General features: G+C 38.2%; 1 protein-coding gene across 10 annotated transcripts in view; it reads right to left on the reverse strand.

Annotated features, from left to right (window-relative positions):
• Positions 1-20,400, reverse strand: part of ULK4 (unc-51 like kinase 4) — a 706,344-nt gene that overhangs the window by 563,490 nt on the left and 122,454 nt on the right. For all 10 annotated transcript variants that reach the window (XR_013413811.1, XR_001443048.3, XM_077992220.1 and 7 more), the window contains one exon: positions 6,677-6,784. Coding sequence is in view for 8 of the 10 variants with exons in the window: in XM_077992220.1 (XP_077848346.1) it covers positions 6,677-6,784 (108 nt within the window). In the remaining 2 variants the exon portion in view is untranslated. The remainder of the gene's footprint in view (positions 1-6,676; positions 6,785-20,400) is intronic.

Raw genomic sequence — 20,400 nt, forward strand, 5'->3', positions numbered from 1 at the left:
GAAACTCCTCTTAATAATGGCCGTAAACCATAAAGAGGCAGATACATTTTCTTCCTTAATATTAAGTGCTCAGGGGAAGACTGAGATTTTTTTGTTTCATTTTGTTTTTGTTTTTTTCCGGTTTTTTGTTTGTTTCATTTTGTTTTTGATATGAAGTTTCGTTCTTGTTGCCCAGGCTGGAGTGCAGTGGCATGATCTCAGCTCATCACAACCTCTGCCTCCTAGGTTCAAGTGATTCTCCTGCCTCAACCTCCCAAGCTGCTGGAATTACAAGCCTGAGCCACCATGCCCGGCTAATTTTTTGTAGTTTTAGTAGAGACAGGGTTTCGCCATGTTGGCTAGGCTGGTCTCGAACTCCTGACCTCAGGTGATCTACCCACCTCAGCCTCCCAAAGTGCTGGGATTACAGGCATGAGCCACCATGCCCGGCCGAGATTTTTTTTTTTTAAAGAAGTAAACAAAATAAGTAAGTCAAGATAATGACAAGTGCTATAAAGAAAAACAGCAGAGTAAGAGGTTGCAGAAAGACTGTAGACAGGCTGGCTCCATCTCAGATCACTCATAGCCAGGGAAAGGTTTTCTGAAGGGATTTTTGAGCAGAGAGAAAATACAAACAACTCAGAAGAAAATATTACAAGCAGAAGGAACAGCAAATGTCAATATGGTGAGGCAGAAGCATGGCATAGTGGGTTTAAAGAACTGTGGGGAGGTCAGTATAGCTGGAAGGAGTGAGTAGGAAGGTAGTGAGGAATTAGGTCAGATAGATTCTGAAGAGCCAGCCCATGAGGGCCTAGAAGGTAATGAGAGAGACTTTGGCTGTGACTATGAGCAAGGCAAGAAGAAAGAAATTATGCAATAAAACAAAAAAGACAAAATAAGAATACCTGAACTCAGGGTGACAGGTATCCTTGACAAAAGCAAGAAAAATACATAAACTGAAAAGGTGTTGCCTTATAATATCCTCTACAGAATAAGGTCTGGTCTTCTGTCCGTAAGCCTTAGGGTGTTACTAGAGAGCCAACAAGACTTAGGTTGGTATATTATATATACTATATATAATCACTTCAGCTCAGTCCCAACAGATCAGCACTGACCTGAGATTTTTAAGGTTTATTATAGTCAAAGTGACAATTCCACAAAGCCCTCATGTCCTGAAAAGTTATTTATTTTTGTAGATTCAGGGACTTAACTTCCTTTTCCAGTTTGCTATCAGGAGATGTAGTTAAATTTCATAGCCACATTATCATCCCTTTATTCAAATAGCCTAGCTTGTATTCAATTAAAGTATATACCAAGAGCTAGGAGTGGTAGCTAACACCTGTAATCTCCACACTTTGGGAGACTGAGGCAGGCAGATCACTTGAGGTCAGGAGTTCGAGACCAGCCTGGCCAATGTAGCAAAATCCCGTTTCTACTAAAAATACAAAAATTAGCTGGGTGTGGTGGTACACACTTAGAGTCCAAGCTACTCAGGAGGCTGAAACAGGAGAATCGCTTGAACCCAGGAGGTGGAGGTTGCAATGAGCCAAGATCGTGTCACTGCACTCCAGCCTGGGTAAGAGAATGAGACCCCATCCTAAAAAAAAAAAGTATATGCCAAGAAAAATTATACTCTAGATCTACTTTTAGATCTAGTAGGAACATGATTCTGTATGATTCTATCTGCATAAAATTCTAGAAAATGCAAACAAGTCTATATAAAGAAAGCAAAACTTTATATAGTATGTATGGAGTATGGAGACAGGAAGGGATTAAAAAGGATGCTAAGGAAACTTTTGGAGGTGATAGATAGGTTCATTTTTTGTGTGTAGTGATGATTTCATAGGTGTATACATAAATAAACATTTATCAAATTGTGATCTTTAAATATGTGTTTATTTTATACCAATTATATCTCAAGCAGGGGGCAGGGAGGAAAAACTATAGGACCAAAAAAAGAAGAATTAGACTAGACTCTCATTATTGGTAAGATAGCAGACCAGGTACCTGATTACTCTTCTAATGAAAGCAACTGGTTTTATTTTGACATCCTTAAAATGCATCAAAGATCTGACAAGATAATAAAGAATAATTAAGCCAAAAAACAGACAATTGAAAGCATGGGATAAACTGAGCACTTAAGTTTTATTTTCTCTGGGGGCATACAAAACTTTGTAAGTTTGAGCCTTGATGTCAAGACCTTGAGGGTCCAAAATAGTGGTAAAGTAGAAATAAATTCTCCAGCCCTATCCCCAAAGAACTGCAAGGAAAAGTACCTTTCACAAAACTTGGCACATAATGTACATCGCACAGGGAATGTTCTCTTATTTATTTATTTATTTATTCATTTATTTATTTGACAGGATCTTGCTCTGACACCCAGACTGGAGTGCAGTGGCACAATCATGGCTGACTGCAGCCTCAACCTCCTAGGCTAAAGCAATCTTCCCACCTCAGCCTCCCAAGTAGCTGGAACTACAGGTGCACACCACTACACACAGCTAATTTTTGCAAGTTTTTTAGACAAGGTTTCACATGTTGACCAGGGTGGTCTCAAACTCCTAGGCTCAAGAGATCCTCCTGTCCCAGCCTCCAAAAGTGCTGGGATGGAAATGTTCTATTACATGAAAAGAAGAGGAAGCACGGAGCTACAAGTACTGATTGAGAAATATACCTATGTTAATTATTAAGAAATAGCTCCAGTGTACGTATCTCCATATAAGAGTCTTTTTTTTTAATGGCTAGTATCATCGCTTACCAAAGTATCTTGACCTTGATGGAGCTTATGTTGAAAAATAAAGTTTACATTCTCGTTATGTATACATACATATATATACACATATATTTGTGTGTGCATGTGTATATATATACACATATATTTTTTTTAATTTTAGGTTCCAGGATACATGTGCAGGACATGCAGATTACATAGGTATACATGTGCCAGAGTGGTTTGCTGTACCTATCAACCCATCATCTAGGTTTTAGGCCCCACATGCATTAGGTATTTGTCCTAATGCTCTCCCTCCCCTTGCTCCCCATCCCCTGACAGGCCCTGGTGTGTGTTGTTCCCCTCCCTGTGTCTATGTGTTCTCATTGTTCAACTTCCATTTATGAGTGAGAACATGCAGTGTTGGGTTTTCTGTTCCTGTGTTAGTTTGCTGAGGATGATGGCTTCCAGATTCATCCATGGCCCTGCAAAGGATATGAGCTCATTCTTTTTTACTGCTGCATAGAATTCCATGGTGTATGTGTGCCACACTTTCTTTATCCAGTCTATCACTGATGGGCATTTGGGTTGGTTCCATGTCTCTGCTATTGTAAATAGTGCTGCAATAAACATAGGTGTGCATGTGTCTTTATAGTAGAACGATGTATATTCCTTTGGGTGTATACCCAGTAATGGGATTGCTGGGCCAAATCGTATTTCTGGTTCTAGATCCCTGAGGAATCATCCTCCACAATGGTTGAACCAATCTACAGTCCCACCAACAGTCCAAAAGTGTTCTTATTTCTCCACAGCCTCACCAGCATTTTTGTTTCTTGACTTTTTAATAATTGCCATTCTGACTGGTATGAGATGGTATCTCATTGTGGTTTTGATTTGCATTTCTCTAATGATCAGGGATGATGAGCTTTTTTTCATATGTTTGTTGGCTGCACAGATGTCTTATTTTGAGAAGTGTCTGTTCATATCCTTTGCCCACTTTTTGATGGGTTGTTTGCTTTTTTCTTGTAAATTTGTTTAAGTTACTTGTAGATTCTGGATATTAGACCTTTGTCAGATGGGTAGATTGCAAAAATTGTCTCCCATTCTGTAGGTTGTCTGTTCACTCTAATGCTAGTTTATTTTGCCATGCAGAAGCTCTTTAGTTTAATTAGATTCCATTTGTCAATTTTGGCTTTTGTTGCCATTGCTTTTGGTGTTTTTGTCATGAAGTCTTTGCCCATGCCTATGTCCTAAATGGTACTGTCTAAGTCTTCTTCTAGGGTTTTTATGGTTTTGGGCTTTACATTTAAGTCTTTAACCATCTTGAGTTAATTTTTATATAAGGTGTAAGGAATGGGTCCAGTTTCAGTTCTCTGCATATGGCTGGCCAGTTTTTCCAGCACCATTTATCAAATAGGGAACCTTTTCCCCATAGCTTGTTTTTGTCAGGTTTGTTGAAAATCAGATGGTTGTAGATGTGTGGGTTATTTCTGAGGTCTCTGTTCTGTTTCATTGGGCTATATGTCTGTTTTGTACCAGTACCATGCTGTTTTGGTTACTGCAGCCTTGCAGTCAAGTAGTGTGATGCTTTCAGCTTTGTTCTTTTTGCTTAGGATTGTCTTGGCTATACAGGCTCTCTTTGGTTCCACATGAAATTTAAAGTAGTTTTTTCTAATTCTGTGAAGAATGTCAATAGTAGTTTGATGGGAATAGCATTGAATCTATAAATTACTTTGGGCAGTATGGCTATTTTCATGATACTGATTCTTCCTATCCATGAAGATACAATGTTTTTCCATTTGTTTGTGTTCTCTCTTATTTCCTTGAGCAATGGTTTGTAGTTCTCCTTGAAGAGGTCCTTCCTGTCCCTTGTTAGCTGTATTCTTAAGTATTGTATTCTCTTTGTAGCAATTGTCAATGGCAGTTCATGCATGATTTGGATCTCTGCTTGTCTATTGTTGATGTATAGGAATGCTTGTGATTTTTGCACGCTGATTTTGTATTCTGAAACTTTGCTGAAATTGCTTATCAGCTTAAGGAGTTTTTGGGCTGAGACGAGGGGGGTTTCTAAATATAGAATCATGTCATCTGCAAACAGAGACAATTTCACTTCCTCTCTTCCTATTTAAATACCCTTTATTTCTTTCTCTTGCCTGATTGCCCTGGCCAGAACTTCCAATACTATGTTGCTCCATGTACTGTTCCTAATAGTGTATAACTATTGAGCGAAAAAAGTGAGTTTCTACCTGTTGCATAAAATGACACAAAATCTACATTTGTATTTGCTCATATGTACAAAATTCACTCTGCAAATATAAGAAATTATATTTGTATTTTATAATATTTATATTAGATTACATATAATTATAATATTTATTGGGGAACTAGACAGATGGGGTACAAAACTAGGAAAAAGATTTCTCCCCATATACCTTTCTTCACTTTCTAGTGTTCTAGGTTCGTGAATATGTTATCCCTTTGAAATACAAAATTACCTGAGAATAAATTCAACCAAAGAAAGATGTACAAAGGCATTCTGTATAGAATAAAAGAATTGTAATAAAATTTGTTAATATGTTAATATATGTAAATACTTTTTGTGCATTGGAGGACTATATAAATATCATAAAGATATAAATACTTTCCCAATCAATACACAGATTCAGTACAATTCCAAATGTGATTTGGAAGACTCAAAATCATAAATATATCAGTTCTCCTCAAATTTATCTGCATAATCAGTGTAGTTTTTAAAAATAGATGATTTGCAGAATTGGACAAGCTGATTCTAAAATTTATTCTGATATGCGAAGGGCCAGGAATAGTCAAGACACTCACAGAAAGAACAAAGAAGACAAATTTGCTGTACCAGCTATCAGTACTAATTATGAAGTTAAATAAGTCAAAATACTGATGTTTTATAACAATCATGGTAACCGCCTTAAAATTATGATTGTTCAGAAAGTCAGTTTAATTTAGATACTAAGGATATTGAAGTTATGTAACAATTGAGCAAGTGCTAGAACCAAAACTCAAGACAGACAATGACAGTCACGTACAGTGGCTCACACCTGTAATCCCAGCACTTTGGGAGGCCAAGGTGGGCGAATCACTTGAGCCCAGGAATTCGAGACCAGCCTAGGCAACATGGCAAAACCCCATCTTCACAAAATATACAAAAAAATTAGCCAGGCACGGAGGTGTACAGATGTAGTCCCAGCTACCCAGGAGGCTGAGGTGGGAGGATGATCTGAGCCCAGGAGGTCGAGGCTGCCGTGAGCCATGATCATGCTACCATACTCCAACCTGGGCAACAGAGTGAGACTATCTCAAAACAAACAAACAAAGAAATACAATGACAGAAGTTCCTTAATTACTTATAACTTAACAGTATTTAAAACTCTCAGAGTATGACATTAAATGACTAATCCATAACTTATCACTATCTATTCCACAATATTCTTTTTTTTTAAACCACATTAATGGAATATTAAATTTTGCCTTGTTGAATTCAGTAGCACTTTCATATTGTAACTTTAGATATAAGAAGTCAAATTCTGCCTTCACAAATGTCCATAGTCATGTTTAAAGCTGTATTTGCACAAAGTTGTGTTTTACTTAAACTGAAATGGAGCTTTCTATGGAAAGAACCAATGGTCTCCTCTTGCCTAAAGGAGTCAAGGATGGCAGCAACCTTGGGAATACCTTACGGACTTCCAGTTCATTGGTTTTAAAATGTGGCCTTCAAATCGCATACATTTCAAAGCAAAAGAGGCACTGGAAGGAAGGGAGGAGGGAGACAGGGTAAGATAGAAAGAGACCGAGAAACACTGAGAAATTCTCTCCCCAAGAGGTAAAATTTATCCTAAGTTCCTTAGGCACGCTCTAAGGGGCAAAGTCAGAAAACTTTTATAGGATATTAATACTTGTCAGCCAGAGTATGTCAGAACATGTCAAACAGCAATAGAGTTAATCAGACAGTCTCACCTGGGTGGCTACAAGATAGATCAGCTCCCCAAGCGTTGGTAAAAGGCACTGTTTTAATTTGCTGTTCCTGAAGTTTTCCCTAATTAATTCAGTTAAGAGAACAATTGCCTGCAAAGAGAAAAAAAGCAAATTATTTCAAGTGTATCTCTCAGTTCTTAAACCTATATGTAAAAAGCAAGATACTCTGTAAAAGTCACCATTTCTAAGAACTATTTCCCAAATTATTTTCAAAATATGGGCCTTATATTCCTGAAAATATAGTAACTCTCCCAGATGAAGCTTAGAAATATATCCAGTAAAATAAACACATATAGCCCTTTTGAGTTTATAATTTTTTTATTTTATTTTACCCAGGCTGGAGTGCAGTGGCGTAATCTTGGTTAACTACAACCTCTGCCTCCCAGGTTCAAGAGATTCTTGTGCCTCAACCTCCCGAGTAGCTGGGATTACAAGTGCATGCCACCAAGTCCAGCTAATTTTTGTATTCTTAGTAAAGACGGGATTTTGCCATGTTGGCCAGGCTGATCTCAAACTCCTGGCCTCAAGTGATCCACCTCCACCTCCCAAAGTGCTGGGATTACAGGAGTGAGCCAGTGCACCTGACTCACTTTTCAGTTTATAAAGCACTTCCAACTGTATCACTAATCCTGAAAGGCAATTAATTGTTGCCCTATCTTTAAAGAGTAAACAGAGGCTGAGAGAGGTTCTGGCAACTGGCCCCAAGCCATCCAGTTCACTTGGACAGCCAAGATATGAAAACGAATTTTACCATGCGAGGTCCCTGGTATGCTCCAGCACACCACAGTTTAAAAAGTTCTTATATTGCATTAAACTTTTACATGATTCCTTAAAACATCAGAGCCTGGGAATGTTATACTAAAGCTGTAATATAATGTACGCTGAAACTCGGCAGCATGTTTTATCAGATCTAGTTAATTTCCTAGGAGTCATGCTAAGAAAATCACATACACTCATTGCCAGAGTTCATACACCACAACACAGATTAATCAAATCATAGTGCAACCATGATAAGGATAGAACAGTTTCAGAATGACACATACAGAATGGCTTCACTCTCAGAAGGAAAAAAAATGTATATAAAATAGTGTGGAAGCACTACTCTCAATGTGACTCAAAGTGTGGTGCACAGACAAGACTATTTCTTACCACTGACAAAGACATTAGTTTAAAAACTGAAAGTGAGTGCTTAAAAACTTCAAAGCAATTTGACAATTCCACAACCTCCAAGCATGCAATCACTGGTCTCATTTTGCAAGTAAGAGTATGAAAAAGTTGGAGATGGAGGTGGGAGAGCTGCACAGTAGTCATGCACCATAGGAGCACTTGTGAATGTGGAATTTAACAGCCTTACTGAGGTATAACTTACACAAAATAAATGAATATATTTAAAGTGTACAATTACACACATTTGGCATATGTATACACCTGTGAAATCATCACTACAATCAAGATAACAAAAGCCCTCCAGTGTTCCCTCCATGTCCTTCTGCAATCCCTCTTTCCTACTCACTTCTTTCCTCTCCTCCCCAGAAAGCCATCAATTTACTTTGTCATTAGCATGTATCTTCTAAATTTTATGTAGATCATATACTATATTAAATCATACACTAGATACTCTTTTTTGTCTGGCTTCTTTCAGCATAATGCATTTGAGATTCATCCATGTTGCTGCATGTATCAATAATTCTTTTTTTTTTTTTTTTTTTTTTTTGAGACAGAGTCTCACTCTGTCACCCAGGCTGGAGTGCAGTGGTACGATCTCAGCTCACTGCAACCTCTGCCTCCTGGGCTCAAGGGATTCTCCTGCCTCAGCCTGAGTAGCTGGGATTACAGGCGCGGACGACCACATCCAGCTGATTTTTGTATTTTTAGGAGATACTGGGTTTCACCATGTTGGCGCAGGTAGTTTCGAACCCCTGACTTCAAGTGATCCACCTGCCTCAGCCTCCCAAAGTGCTGGGATTACAGGTATGAGCCACTGTGCCCAGCCAGTTCATTCCTTTTTATTGCTGAATGGTATTCCATTGTATGGATGTACCAAATGTGTAACTCTTGCCACTCACTGCCTTACACATAATGAATCATCTAGATGAAGTGGGCGAGGGAAAAAATGGAACCATGTAGCTTCACATCAGTCCTTGCAGCAGGTCACTTCTATACACAGGCTTCCTTTTCCTTTGACCTTTGCTGATCATCTACTACACTGAATCATCTGAAATTGCCAGTGTTTAGCAATTTTTTACCTACAAAAACAGCAAATTGTCACCAGCACAGCACTGTAAAAGAGAAAGAAAATGATGAAAGAAACCTTGAAATATCAGAAAGGAAGCAAGAACACAGTAGGCCAAAATATAGGTAAATACAATAGGCATTCCTACTGCTATTAAGTTTTCTAAATTATCTTTGGTCATTGAGCAAAAATTGTAAAAATGTCTAATTTGGTTCTAAAGGCATTTAGAGAATACATTCAAGAGAATTATATAAAAATGAGAGAGGGTAAAGGGATGAAAAGAAGGGTAAGTTTTCTATACTTCACTTGAAGTAGTAAAAACGGTGACACCAGTAGACTGTTATGTATGTAGGCATGTATATAATACACACAGCAATCACTAAAAAGAATCCACACAAAGATATATACTTGAAAACACTATAGCAAAAGTCCAAATGGAGTGGTAAAAAAAAAAAAAAAAAGTTCAGTAAACCACAGGAAGGTGATAAAAAGAAAATGGAAATGAAAAACACTGAGAACAAACAGAAAACAAAAATAAAATTACAGACTTCAGATCAAACACATCAATAATTACACTAAATGGAAGTCAATAAATCAAAAACTTCATACCAATCCTAAATGTGTATCGCTAAACAAAAGAGCTGCCAAATACGTGAAGCAAAAACTGATAGAACTTGCAAGATAAATAGACAAATCCACAATTATAGCTGTGAACTTCAACACCCCCCTCTCATGCACAGAAAGACAAATACTGCATCATCTTACTCATATGTGAAATCCAAAAAAGTGAAATTTATAGACGGGGAAAGTAGAACAGTGGTTACCTGAGGCTGGGGGTGGGGTGGGGAACAGGGAGACGTTGATCAAAGGGTACAAAGCTTCAGTTAGACAGGAGGAATAAGTTTTCAAGATCTACTGCACAGCATGGTGACCATAGTCCATAATTACACGTATTTCACAATTGCTAAAAGAGTAGATTTTACGGCCAGGCACGGTGGTTCATGCCTGTAATCCTAGCACTTTGAGAGGCCAAGATGGGCGGATCACGAGGTCAGGAGTTCAAGACCAGCCTGACCAACATGGCGAAACCCCATCTCTACTAAAAATACAAAAATTAGCCAGGCGTGGTGGCACATGCCTGTAATCCCAGCTACTTAGGAGGCCAAGGCAAGAGAATCGCTTGAACTCGGGAGGCGGAGGTTGCAGTGAGCCAAGACTGCGCCACTGCTCCCCAGCCTGGGCGACAGAGCGAAACTCTGTCTCAAAAAAAAGAAAAGAAAAGTAGATTTTTCATGTTCTCACTTCAAAAAATATGAAATATGTGAAGTAACAGATACCATTCCACAGTCCACAGTATACACATATATCAAAACATCACATTGTACTCAATATATACAATTATTTGCTAATGAAATATTTTTATTTCTAAATTTTAAAAAATGATAAAACAACTATATAGAAAATGAGCAGACATTAGAAGAATAATAAAGGAATACTACGAACAGCTGTATATATATAAATTTTACCATACAGAAAATAAGGACCAACTCCTCAAAAAATACAAACTATCACAACTCACCCAATATGAAACAGATAATTATTTGCAAATGACATGATTGTCAACATAGAAAGACCCAGGGAGTCTAAAGAAAAAAGCTCCCTAGAACTAGTAAGTGAATTCAGCAAGGTCACAGGACACAATGTTAACGTTCAAAAAACAACTGTACTTCCATATATTAGCAATAAACACATTGAAACTGAAATTTAAAACACCATTTACAATCCCCCCCAAAAAACAATACTCAGGTATAAATCTAGCAAAACAGGTACAGGATTTGTATGCTGAAAGTACACAATGCTATTTAAAGAAATTAAAGAACACCTAAATAAATGGAATAATGGACTATGTTCATAGATAGGAAGACTCAACATAGTGGAAAATGTCAATTCTCCCCATATTAATGGACAGATCTAATCAAATTCCTATCAAAATCCTGAAACAATTCTTTATAGATATCAAAATTATTCTAACATTTATATGGAAAGGCAAAAGAATTAGACCAGCCAAAACAATTTTGAAAAAGGAAGAAAATGTGGGCCAGGCATAGTGACTCAGGCCTGTAATACCAACACATTGGGAGGCCAATACGGGAGGATGGCTTGAGCTCAGGTGTTTGAGACCAACCTGAGCAACAAAGCGAGACCCTGTCTCTACAAAAATAATTTTAAAAAAGAATTAGCCAGGCACAGTGGTGCATGCTTAGAGTCCTAACTACTCAAGAGACTAAGGTGGGAGAATTGCTTGAGCCCTGAAGTTCAAGGTTGCAGCGAGCTATGATCAAGCCACTGCACTCCAGCCTGGGCAACCAAGTGAAACACCCATCTAAAAAGAGAAAAGAGAAAAAAATGGTTGCAATTATTCTACCTGGTTTCAAGACTTATATAGCTACAGTAATGAAGACTGTTTGGCATTGATACAGTTTGGAATTGATATAGTTTGGATATTCATCCCCTCCAATTCTCATGTTTAAATCCGATCCCCAGTGTTGGATGTGGGGCCTTGTGGGAGGTGTTTGTATGATGGGGAAGATCCCTCATGAACGGCTTAATGCCATTCCTGTCGGATTGAGTTCTCACTCTTAGTTCTCAGGAGATCTGGCTGTTAAAAAGAATCTGGCACCTCCCTCCTCTCTCTTTCGTCCTCTCCCACCATGTGATGTCTATTCCCCTTCACCTTCTGTCATGAGTGGAAGCAGCCTGAAGCCCTCACCAGAAGCAGATGCTGACACCATGCTTCTATAGCCTGCAGAATTGTGAGCCAAATAAACCTCTTTTCTTTTTAAATTACCCTGCCTCAGGTATTACTTTATAACAAAGCAAAACAGGCTAACACAGGCATTACTGGTGGGGTAGGCACATAGATCAATGGAACCAAACAGAATTCAAAAATAGCTCCACACAAGAATAGCCAAGTGATTTTTTACAAAGGTGCAAAGGCAGTCAACGGAGAAAAGTCAACTTTTTCAATAAATAGTGCTGAAGCAACCAGGCATCCATAGGAAAGCAAAAAGTGAATCTTGACCTAAATGTGGCACTTGACACAAAAAATTAACTCAAAATGGATCATAGTCTTAAATTTAAAACATAAAACTATAAAGCTTCCAGAAGAAAATACAGGATAACGTCTTCAGGTTCTAGTACTAGGTTAAAAAGCACACTTGACACCAAAAGCACAGAGACATTGTACCAAAGAGGATATGCAGCCACCAAATAAGCACATAAAAAGATGTTCAACATTGTTGGCAACTAGGGAAATATAAATTAAAACCAAAATAAGATATCACTACACATTCATCAGAATGGTAAAAATAAAAAATAGTGACAACACCAAAAGCTGCCAAGGATGATGAGAAACAGAATCACTTATACGTTGCTGGTGAGAATGTAAAACAGTACAGTCACTCGGGAAACTCTGGCCGTTTTTCTAAAAAAAAAAAAAAAAAAAAAAAAAAAAAAAAAAAAAACAGCAACTAAATATGCAACTACCACAGGACCCGGCCACTGCACTCCTGAGCATTTATCCAAGAGAAAGGAAGGCTTTTGTCCACACAAACATCTGTAAATGGATGTTTATAGTAGTTTTATTTGTAATTGTCAAAACTGGAAATGACCCAGATATCTTTCAATGGGTAAGTGGTTAAACAAACTGTGATTCAACCATACCACAGAATACTTCACACCAATAAAAATGAACAAACAACTGATACATCCAACAACCTAGATGAATCTCCAGAAAATTATGCCAAATGAAAAAAGTCAACCGCCAACCACAAAAGGTTAGAAACCATATGACTATTTATACAACATTCTCAAAATGACAAAAATATATGAATGGAAAACAGATTGGCTTCAGGGGTAGAGGGCAGCACATGCAGTAGGGTAAGAGGATAGGATCATAAAAAGGGAATATGAGGGACGCTTGCAGTGACGAAACTCTTCTTTTCCTTAACTGTTTCAATGTCAATATTCTGGTTGTAATATTGTACTACACTTTTTTAAAACATTACCATTGGGGAAAACTGGATGAAGTATACACAGGATCTATTATTTCTTACAGAGAGAAACTATTATTATTCTGTATTATTTCTTATATAGTTTTGATATTTGTCCCCTACAAATCTCAAGTTGAAATTTGATCCCCAATGTTGGATCACAACTGGGCATGAATCCAGAATTATCTCAAAATAAAAAGTTTAATTTAAAAAACTGTCAACCTCATATTAAATTCAAAACCCAGATCTGGCTTTCTGCTTTACAAAGTTAGTAGCAGGGATTTACAGCATTTCTCCATTTTATAATCCACTGGTATTTTGTGTCAGCAAGCGTCACTGGAAATTTAAAACATTTTAATGCTACAGTCCCTTAAAGTGATAAAACTGTCTGGACTGCCTCCAGCATAATAGAAATTGCTTTGGAACTCAGTGTCTTGTAAATAGACACACATCATATAATTTATTCCAGTAATGCCACAGCAACCTCACATCTCACTTGCAAAAGTTAACTTTGGATAGCATTAAAAAGTACTCAACAGATAATGGTTCTCCTCAAGGTTATTTGTACAGATTTTCCATTTGTTGCATTAAAATTTAAAGAAATAATAATAAAAAGTAAAATATAAGAATAAGGAAAAAATATGACACAAAAATAACAAATACCAAGGGTAAAAAATGTATCTGTTGACCTAGGTACAATGGCAGTTGAAAATGCCAATACTAAATGAATAAGGTAAAATAGATTTAGTTCTTCAAACTCAGAAGTCCAAGGAACATGTGTATATCATTATTATGCATGTTTTCCTCTAGTCTAAAAATCCTCCTGGACTTCTAACATTAAAATTACTGTTAAAAATCCTAACATTGAGGCCAGGTGTGATGGCTCACACCTGTAATCCCAACACCCTGGGAGGCTGAGGCGGGCAGATCGCCTGAGGTCAGAAGTTCAAAAGCAGCCTGGCCAACCTGGTGAGACCTTGTCTCCACCAAAAATACAAAAATTACCCAGGCATGGTGGCACACACCTGTAGTCCCAGCTACTCGGGAGGCTGAGACCAGAGTATCAATTGAACCTGTGAGGAAGAGGTTGCAGCAAGCCAAGATCATGCCACTGCACTCCAGCCTGAGCAACAGAGCAAGACTTCGTCTCAAAAAAAAAAAAAAAAAAAATTTTACCATTGAAACTAAAAGATAAAAATAGGATATTCAAGTATCATGCTATTATTGTGTGAATTTTTTGAAAACCATACAAGAAGGAAAATGAGTTTTTTGGTCTTATTTCTAATACCATTATGCTTTGAGGCATATCTATATCATCACTGGTTCTATTAACCTAACGGAAACTATTCTTGGGCAGCCACAGGCATGACTGGTTGGCTGAATACTGCAAATAGTAATTTAAGACTGTGCTGCCATTTTCCAAACTACTTCTTTGAAATCAAAACCTATTTTATAACAAATATGACTGGGAGGAGCCAGGCCTTTTTGGCTTTGTCTGAAGTCATCTGACAGATGTGAAAAGGTCAAATGTGCTTCAATCTCATATGCCCTGGACTGCATCTCTTACGTCAAAGACAGGAAGATGATGAATTAGAAAGCTAATTCTAATAAATGTGGAAGTTCTGCAGTTATACAACTAATATTCTGACACTTGCAAAGACATATTTGCTTGCTCTTGACTCTCAAAATATAGTTGTTAAACTTCCATGTTAGTGGATATACATTTAACAGCTACAAAAAGAAACGGAATTAAGCTCCAGATTCAGAATATATCAGGCATTTCCTATTATGGTTAATGTTTTACTAGGTCAAAGGGACATTTTAAAACCCTACTTAACTACTACCAATGGGAGATATAGTAGTAATTACACCAACAACACAATTTTTAAAATAATTCGGTATTCTTCTCTAACCTCTGAAATAAGAGGCATTCCACAATTCCGAATGAAGACGGAATTCTATTTGATACCACTTTGCCCTTTGTTCTAAGTGGTTTCTTAGTACACTACTTTCAACGTCCCAAACATAGCTAGTGCACATAAAATAAGAACACTGTAAACCTCATAATCCCCACTCCTTTTTTAATCCATGTTCTATTTTATTTCTATTAAATCTTAGAATCCTTTGGATGCTGTATATTTTATTAAGCCTTGGCAAGAAAAATCACATCTGTCAGCTTGAAACTTCAAACTCTCGGTTTCACAAGTGTTGGTTAAAAAAGAAAATGGACATACAGAACAGATAAGGAAAGGCCGATAATGCCAGGGGAGACAGATAATGAAACTGAAGAGAATAAAATTCTGTTCTGTAATTAATAACTCTGAAAATGTCCTTGCAAGGTTGTCTATAAGATCTCTTTGGTGACATCTGGACCAAAATCAAAATTTCAACATTATCGCTAATTCTCTGCATAATTGGCTAAATGCATTCAAACTGGCATCTGTAAGTGACATCTAATTCCTAAAGCTAAATCAAGGAGAAGCAAGGACTGCTATCTTGTCACTTCCCTGTTGAGGCCTAAATGTAAACAAACAACCTGTAACTGGTAGATTCCTTCTCTTAAAGATAATGAACTGTCAGGAAAAGCAAGAAAAATGCATAAGTAGATTTCTCATAGTCTTTCACAGTCATTTAAAAAGTTTGCAGATACTAGGTATACAAACTTTATATACTTCTCCGATTTTTTTAATTAGACATCAACAAATGTCAACTACAAAAGAAATCTGCCATTTTTTGGTCACCAGTCATCCAGTCCCTCTTCCTAACACCACTCACCTTCCTTCCGAGGAAATACCTTTCCTGCACTGTGCCTGGTCTGTAGAACAGTAAATCAGACATTCCGCCCTTCAAATACAAAACCTGAAAGGGTCCCTGGCTCTCTTCAGAAACACCTTTCGTCCTACAGTCTGGTACAGTCAAGGGCAGAACCACAGCCTAAGTTTCAGCCAGCAAGGCTCTTGCTCAGGAATCTGAACCTGGAATGGAGTGACACAGAGTGAAGGAATAGCTGAAGTTCACTTTTTCCTTCTAGCAGTATCCCCAAACAGGACTCCAGGGGAGTCCAGGTCCAGAAACCCTCGGGAGCTGCCAGGTCTAGCTGCCAGGAATAGCTGACTATTCCAATCTTCTCTTGGAGCCTTTGACCTTGCTCATTTTCTTCTAATAAATATCCTTTATGCCTAAGTTAGGCAGAATCAACCTTAAAAAGTAATAGATAGTGCTGTCCAGTTTCCCGCCCTTCCTGGACACAAAAACATTTCCCAGCCCCCTTAGAGTCAGGTAGGGCCATGTGACTAGTTCTAGCCAATTAACTGAAAGTGGAAATGATGTATGTACTCCTATGTGCAATTTTCCATACTCTCTTCCTCTGTCTCTTCCTCTGGAAACTCTTAAGGCACTATGCTGGATAGAAGTGCCACATAAGATGAAAGCAGCCTGGAGTGCTGAGGTCAGCTGCCCACAAGAACCAGTTAGGCCTGCAGCAACCCTCTGAGATTTTGATGGTTTTTGTTACCATAACATAAGCTAGCCTATCCTGACTGAGAGATAACCCTAATCATTCAATTCAAAAACATCACTCTAGCTAGAGGTAGTCATGAAGGAGTTCTACTACTTTAAAAGAATTGTTAATAAAACAGTAAACTATTGCATCCATATCTTAGGGTAGAGGAGCATTTGTATAGCAGCTAAGATCTGTACCAACATTTATGTCATGGATCTGACACCAGGGTTGCAAAGCACCAATCACCAGAAAAGCAGCACATGAACCGTAGACTGTATACAACATTCTGGAAAAGTCAACACCATGAAGACGGTAAAAAGGTCAATGACTGCCAGGGGTTAGGGGAAAGGAAAAATAAAAAATAGGCAGAGCACAGGGGATTTGTAGGATAGTGAAAATACTCTGTATTATACTATAATGGTAGATACATGTTTTCATACATTCTTCTCAACCCAAAGAAATGTATAACACCAAGAGCAAAGCACAATGTAAACTATAGACTTTGGGTGACAATAATGTGTCAATGTAGGTTTATTGACTAGAACAAATGCACCGCTTTGGTGCAGGATATTAATAGGAGAGGCTGTACATGTGTGAGGGCAGGGGTATATGAGATGTCTTTGTGCCTTTCTCTCAATTTTGATGTAAACCTAAAACTACTCTTTTAAAAAACTGTTTTCATTTTAAAAAGTATACTGATCAATCTGCCATGCAGACTAAGTCAAGAAATTGGGTCAAATTGCAATAAATCTGTAATTAATCTATAGTTCAAAAGCAGATTACTCAAATAAAATTACTTTTTCCATTTCTGGTAAAGCAGACAAAATCTTCTGAATATTACTCCCACTGAAAGAAACAAAAAATGCTAGATAAAATATCTTTATAAAATGCATACCTAAATTTGTAAGAAATTAAGAAAACCTCAAAGATCAAAAATAGACAGAAAAGAAGAAAACTGACAGAAAAGGGGAAACAGAGAGAAACCAGGACAATAGAGAGATAGAGAACAACAGGGAACAAATAGAGGCAACAGAAAATCAGGATACTTTAACCCCGGGTGGGGGTGAGGGGAGATATGCTAAACTCTTGGTGACCTTGAAATGACCTTCTGAAATGGAACAAGAGACAACCCTCAGCTCCTGCCCATAGTGTAGCATCAAATAGGAGACCATTAATATTAAATTGGTACCTCAAGGATATATGAATAAGAAATGAACCAGCCTGCAAGAGAGGCTGGCAAGAAATGTTGAGACCTTGATACTAAATGAAACAGTGGTGAAAAAAATCTCCCCTGAGAATCAAACCAAGTCTCAAAAGCAGGTGGGCAGCTCACATTCACAATGCCTCACCTGGGAGACCAGAGATTCAAACACCTGGGAGTCTGCTAGGCTGAACAACTGAAACACGGCCTCTAATTAATGAAGTCAAAATGCTACAATTTCCCCAGCATACTCTAGAGCAGTGGTTCTCAAATTTTAGTGTGCATCAGAATCACTGAAGAGTCTGTAAAAACGTAGATCGCAAAACCCCTTCCTTGAGTTTCTCATTTAGCAGATTTGGGGTAAGATCTGAGAATTTGCATTTCTAACAGGTTGCCAAGTAATGCTTATGCTGCTGGTCTAGGAGCATACTTTAAGAATCACTACTGTGGTACTCAATATTGCCTACACATTAGCACCACCCTTGTAGCTTTAAAGACTACAGACACTTCCATCCACCCCCAGAGATACGGATTACATGATATGGGGTACAGCCTGGGCATAAGAACTTATTTAAATGTTAAAATAGAGAGCATAAGACTGACAGAACAGATTCGTCATGGCAATAAGATGCTAAATTATAAACAAGACCTAAGGCCATGCTAGGCAAGGGTTAGACCACACACCCTACACTTAAAGAATAAAAACTATGTTCTAACTGCCACGGGGTTTTTTGTTTTTCTCTAGCAGCTAAATAAGCACTGGCCTCAAGACAAGCACTACTGAAACAACTGCAGCCCAACATCTGACAGCCAGATGACTAACTGACAACCTCCCCTATTCACAAGCCAAAATAACAGTTTTGATTGGACGAGAGACTGATTTCAGTAACTTTCTCCTGATAAGAGGTCACCGACCACGGACTGGTTCTGCCCGGTTTACAGAGGCTATGTACTGAGTGCCTTCCCGTCTTCTGCTTCACCTAGGGCCTAATTGTTATGAACTTAAATGTTAAGTCTCCACCCCAAAGTGAACATGGACTGCATGTAACATGCATGTTTACTTTCTACACATGTGTGTGACCCCTCTCATGAATATTCACAGCTTCTCCTATAACTATTAAACATGTATACTTAGCCAATTCATTTGGCATAAATTCCTATTCCATTCTTCCCTCCCTCGAAGTGCCTGCTTTCAGTTTCTGCCAGAAGCCACACTTTCTAGCCTGTCAGGAGAGCCAACCTGCAGGCTGCAACCCCTTATAAGAAATCAAGCTTTCCTCTTCAAATTTAGGGGCCTTGGGATTCTTCAGTTAACACCAACATGCCGTCAAGGTTGACAACCACTGCCAAAGAGGACAGAATCTAAAAGCTCTGGAAATTGGAAACGCTGGAATGACTCAACAAAGTACAGCCTGCTCAGCCACCCCTTAAACCATCCTCTTACATGACCCTGGGAGACCGTCTTAGTGAACGGGGCACCAGCATCTTTGAAGAGCTCTAAGGTAGCTATCCTTTATAGGCCAGAGATAACAGTGAGAAATCCTAACAATGGAATTTGGTTCTCTGATCACAGTGGAAACCATGAGATTTGGGATTAGTAAAGGCCAGTAGCAGCCCTTACCTGCAGATAAGGTGGGCACAACTGCCACAGTGAGTCAAAGGGCAATGTGGTGACCAGAATATCTGACCCACAAGAATCAATGGTAAACTGACCATCAGGTCTGTCTCCTAAGTTGATACTTGACATTTAATAAGAAAATTTCTAGATTTACTAAGCAGAAACCTGACTCAAGTCCCATAAAGAATTCACAGCTTCTTACCCAGATCCCAGATTTAACCAAAAGAAAAGAAAAAAAAAACTATCGGGATCACTATAGATAACAGTCCATACATCATCTCAGAGACGTATCAGAATCAGCCTCTGAATTCCCCCTTTTAATCTACCCACCAAGCAACTGCATGGCAGTGGCTAAAAGAGGAAGGTGCAAAAAAAAGACCAGCAGTCAGCAGAGGCCTTCCCATTCTGAAACCTACCTATGATGATAACAGTAATAGTGCTCTGTGTCTTCTCACCAATATAGGGTATCTTAACCACGACTCTTAGCAGCTATACTGGAAAGAGAAGCATACCCTTTTTCTAATCTCACAGCTGCCCTCTGGAAACCACACACAAAACCTGATGAACATGGAGGGAGAAACCATTCCAGGCAGAGAAAACCGAGCCAGAGGCATACAATCCAGGTACTGCCACACTGTTGTGGCAGGTCCCCACTTCTGTATCTAATGTAAGCATCTACTGCAGTGTGGATGATACATACATTTATCAAGGGTTATATGACACACATTTTGAAACAGAACCACAACTATACCTCCTATATGAATGTTTTCTTAAGAAGCCAAGTTATACTGTCCTATAATTAAAATTGGGTCTTTTAGATGCTGTAATAATTTAAAAGTTATGGCATAGAGAATTCCAATATTACAATTTTGAGCTTGCTAAATATAACTAGTATTATTTACTTGTTACTATACTATTAAAAGTCATATCTTCAACACTCCCCAAATAGTAGAAATACAAAGGAAGCTCACTTTAAATTGCATTTTTCTGCTTCAGGGATCAGCTCTGATTAGTTGTGTTTTGTGCAGTTCTTTCCATCTCCAATTCGGTTTCCATGTTTCTTTCATATAATAGAAAATTAAATGTGATACTTTGCTGGG

This window comes from Macaca mulatta, chromosome 2, assembly GCF_049350105.2.
Source record: "Macaca mulatta isolate MMU2019108-1 chromosome 2, T2T-MMU8v2.0, whole genome shotgun sequence".
Taxonomy (NCBI): domain Eukaryota; kingdom Metazoa; phylum Chordata; class Mammalia; order Primates; family Cercopithecidae; genus Macaca; species Macaca mulatta.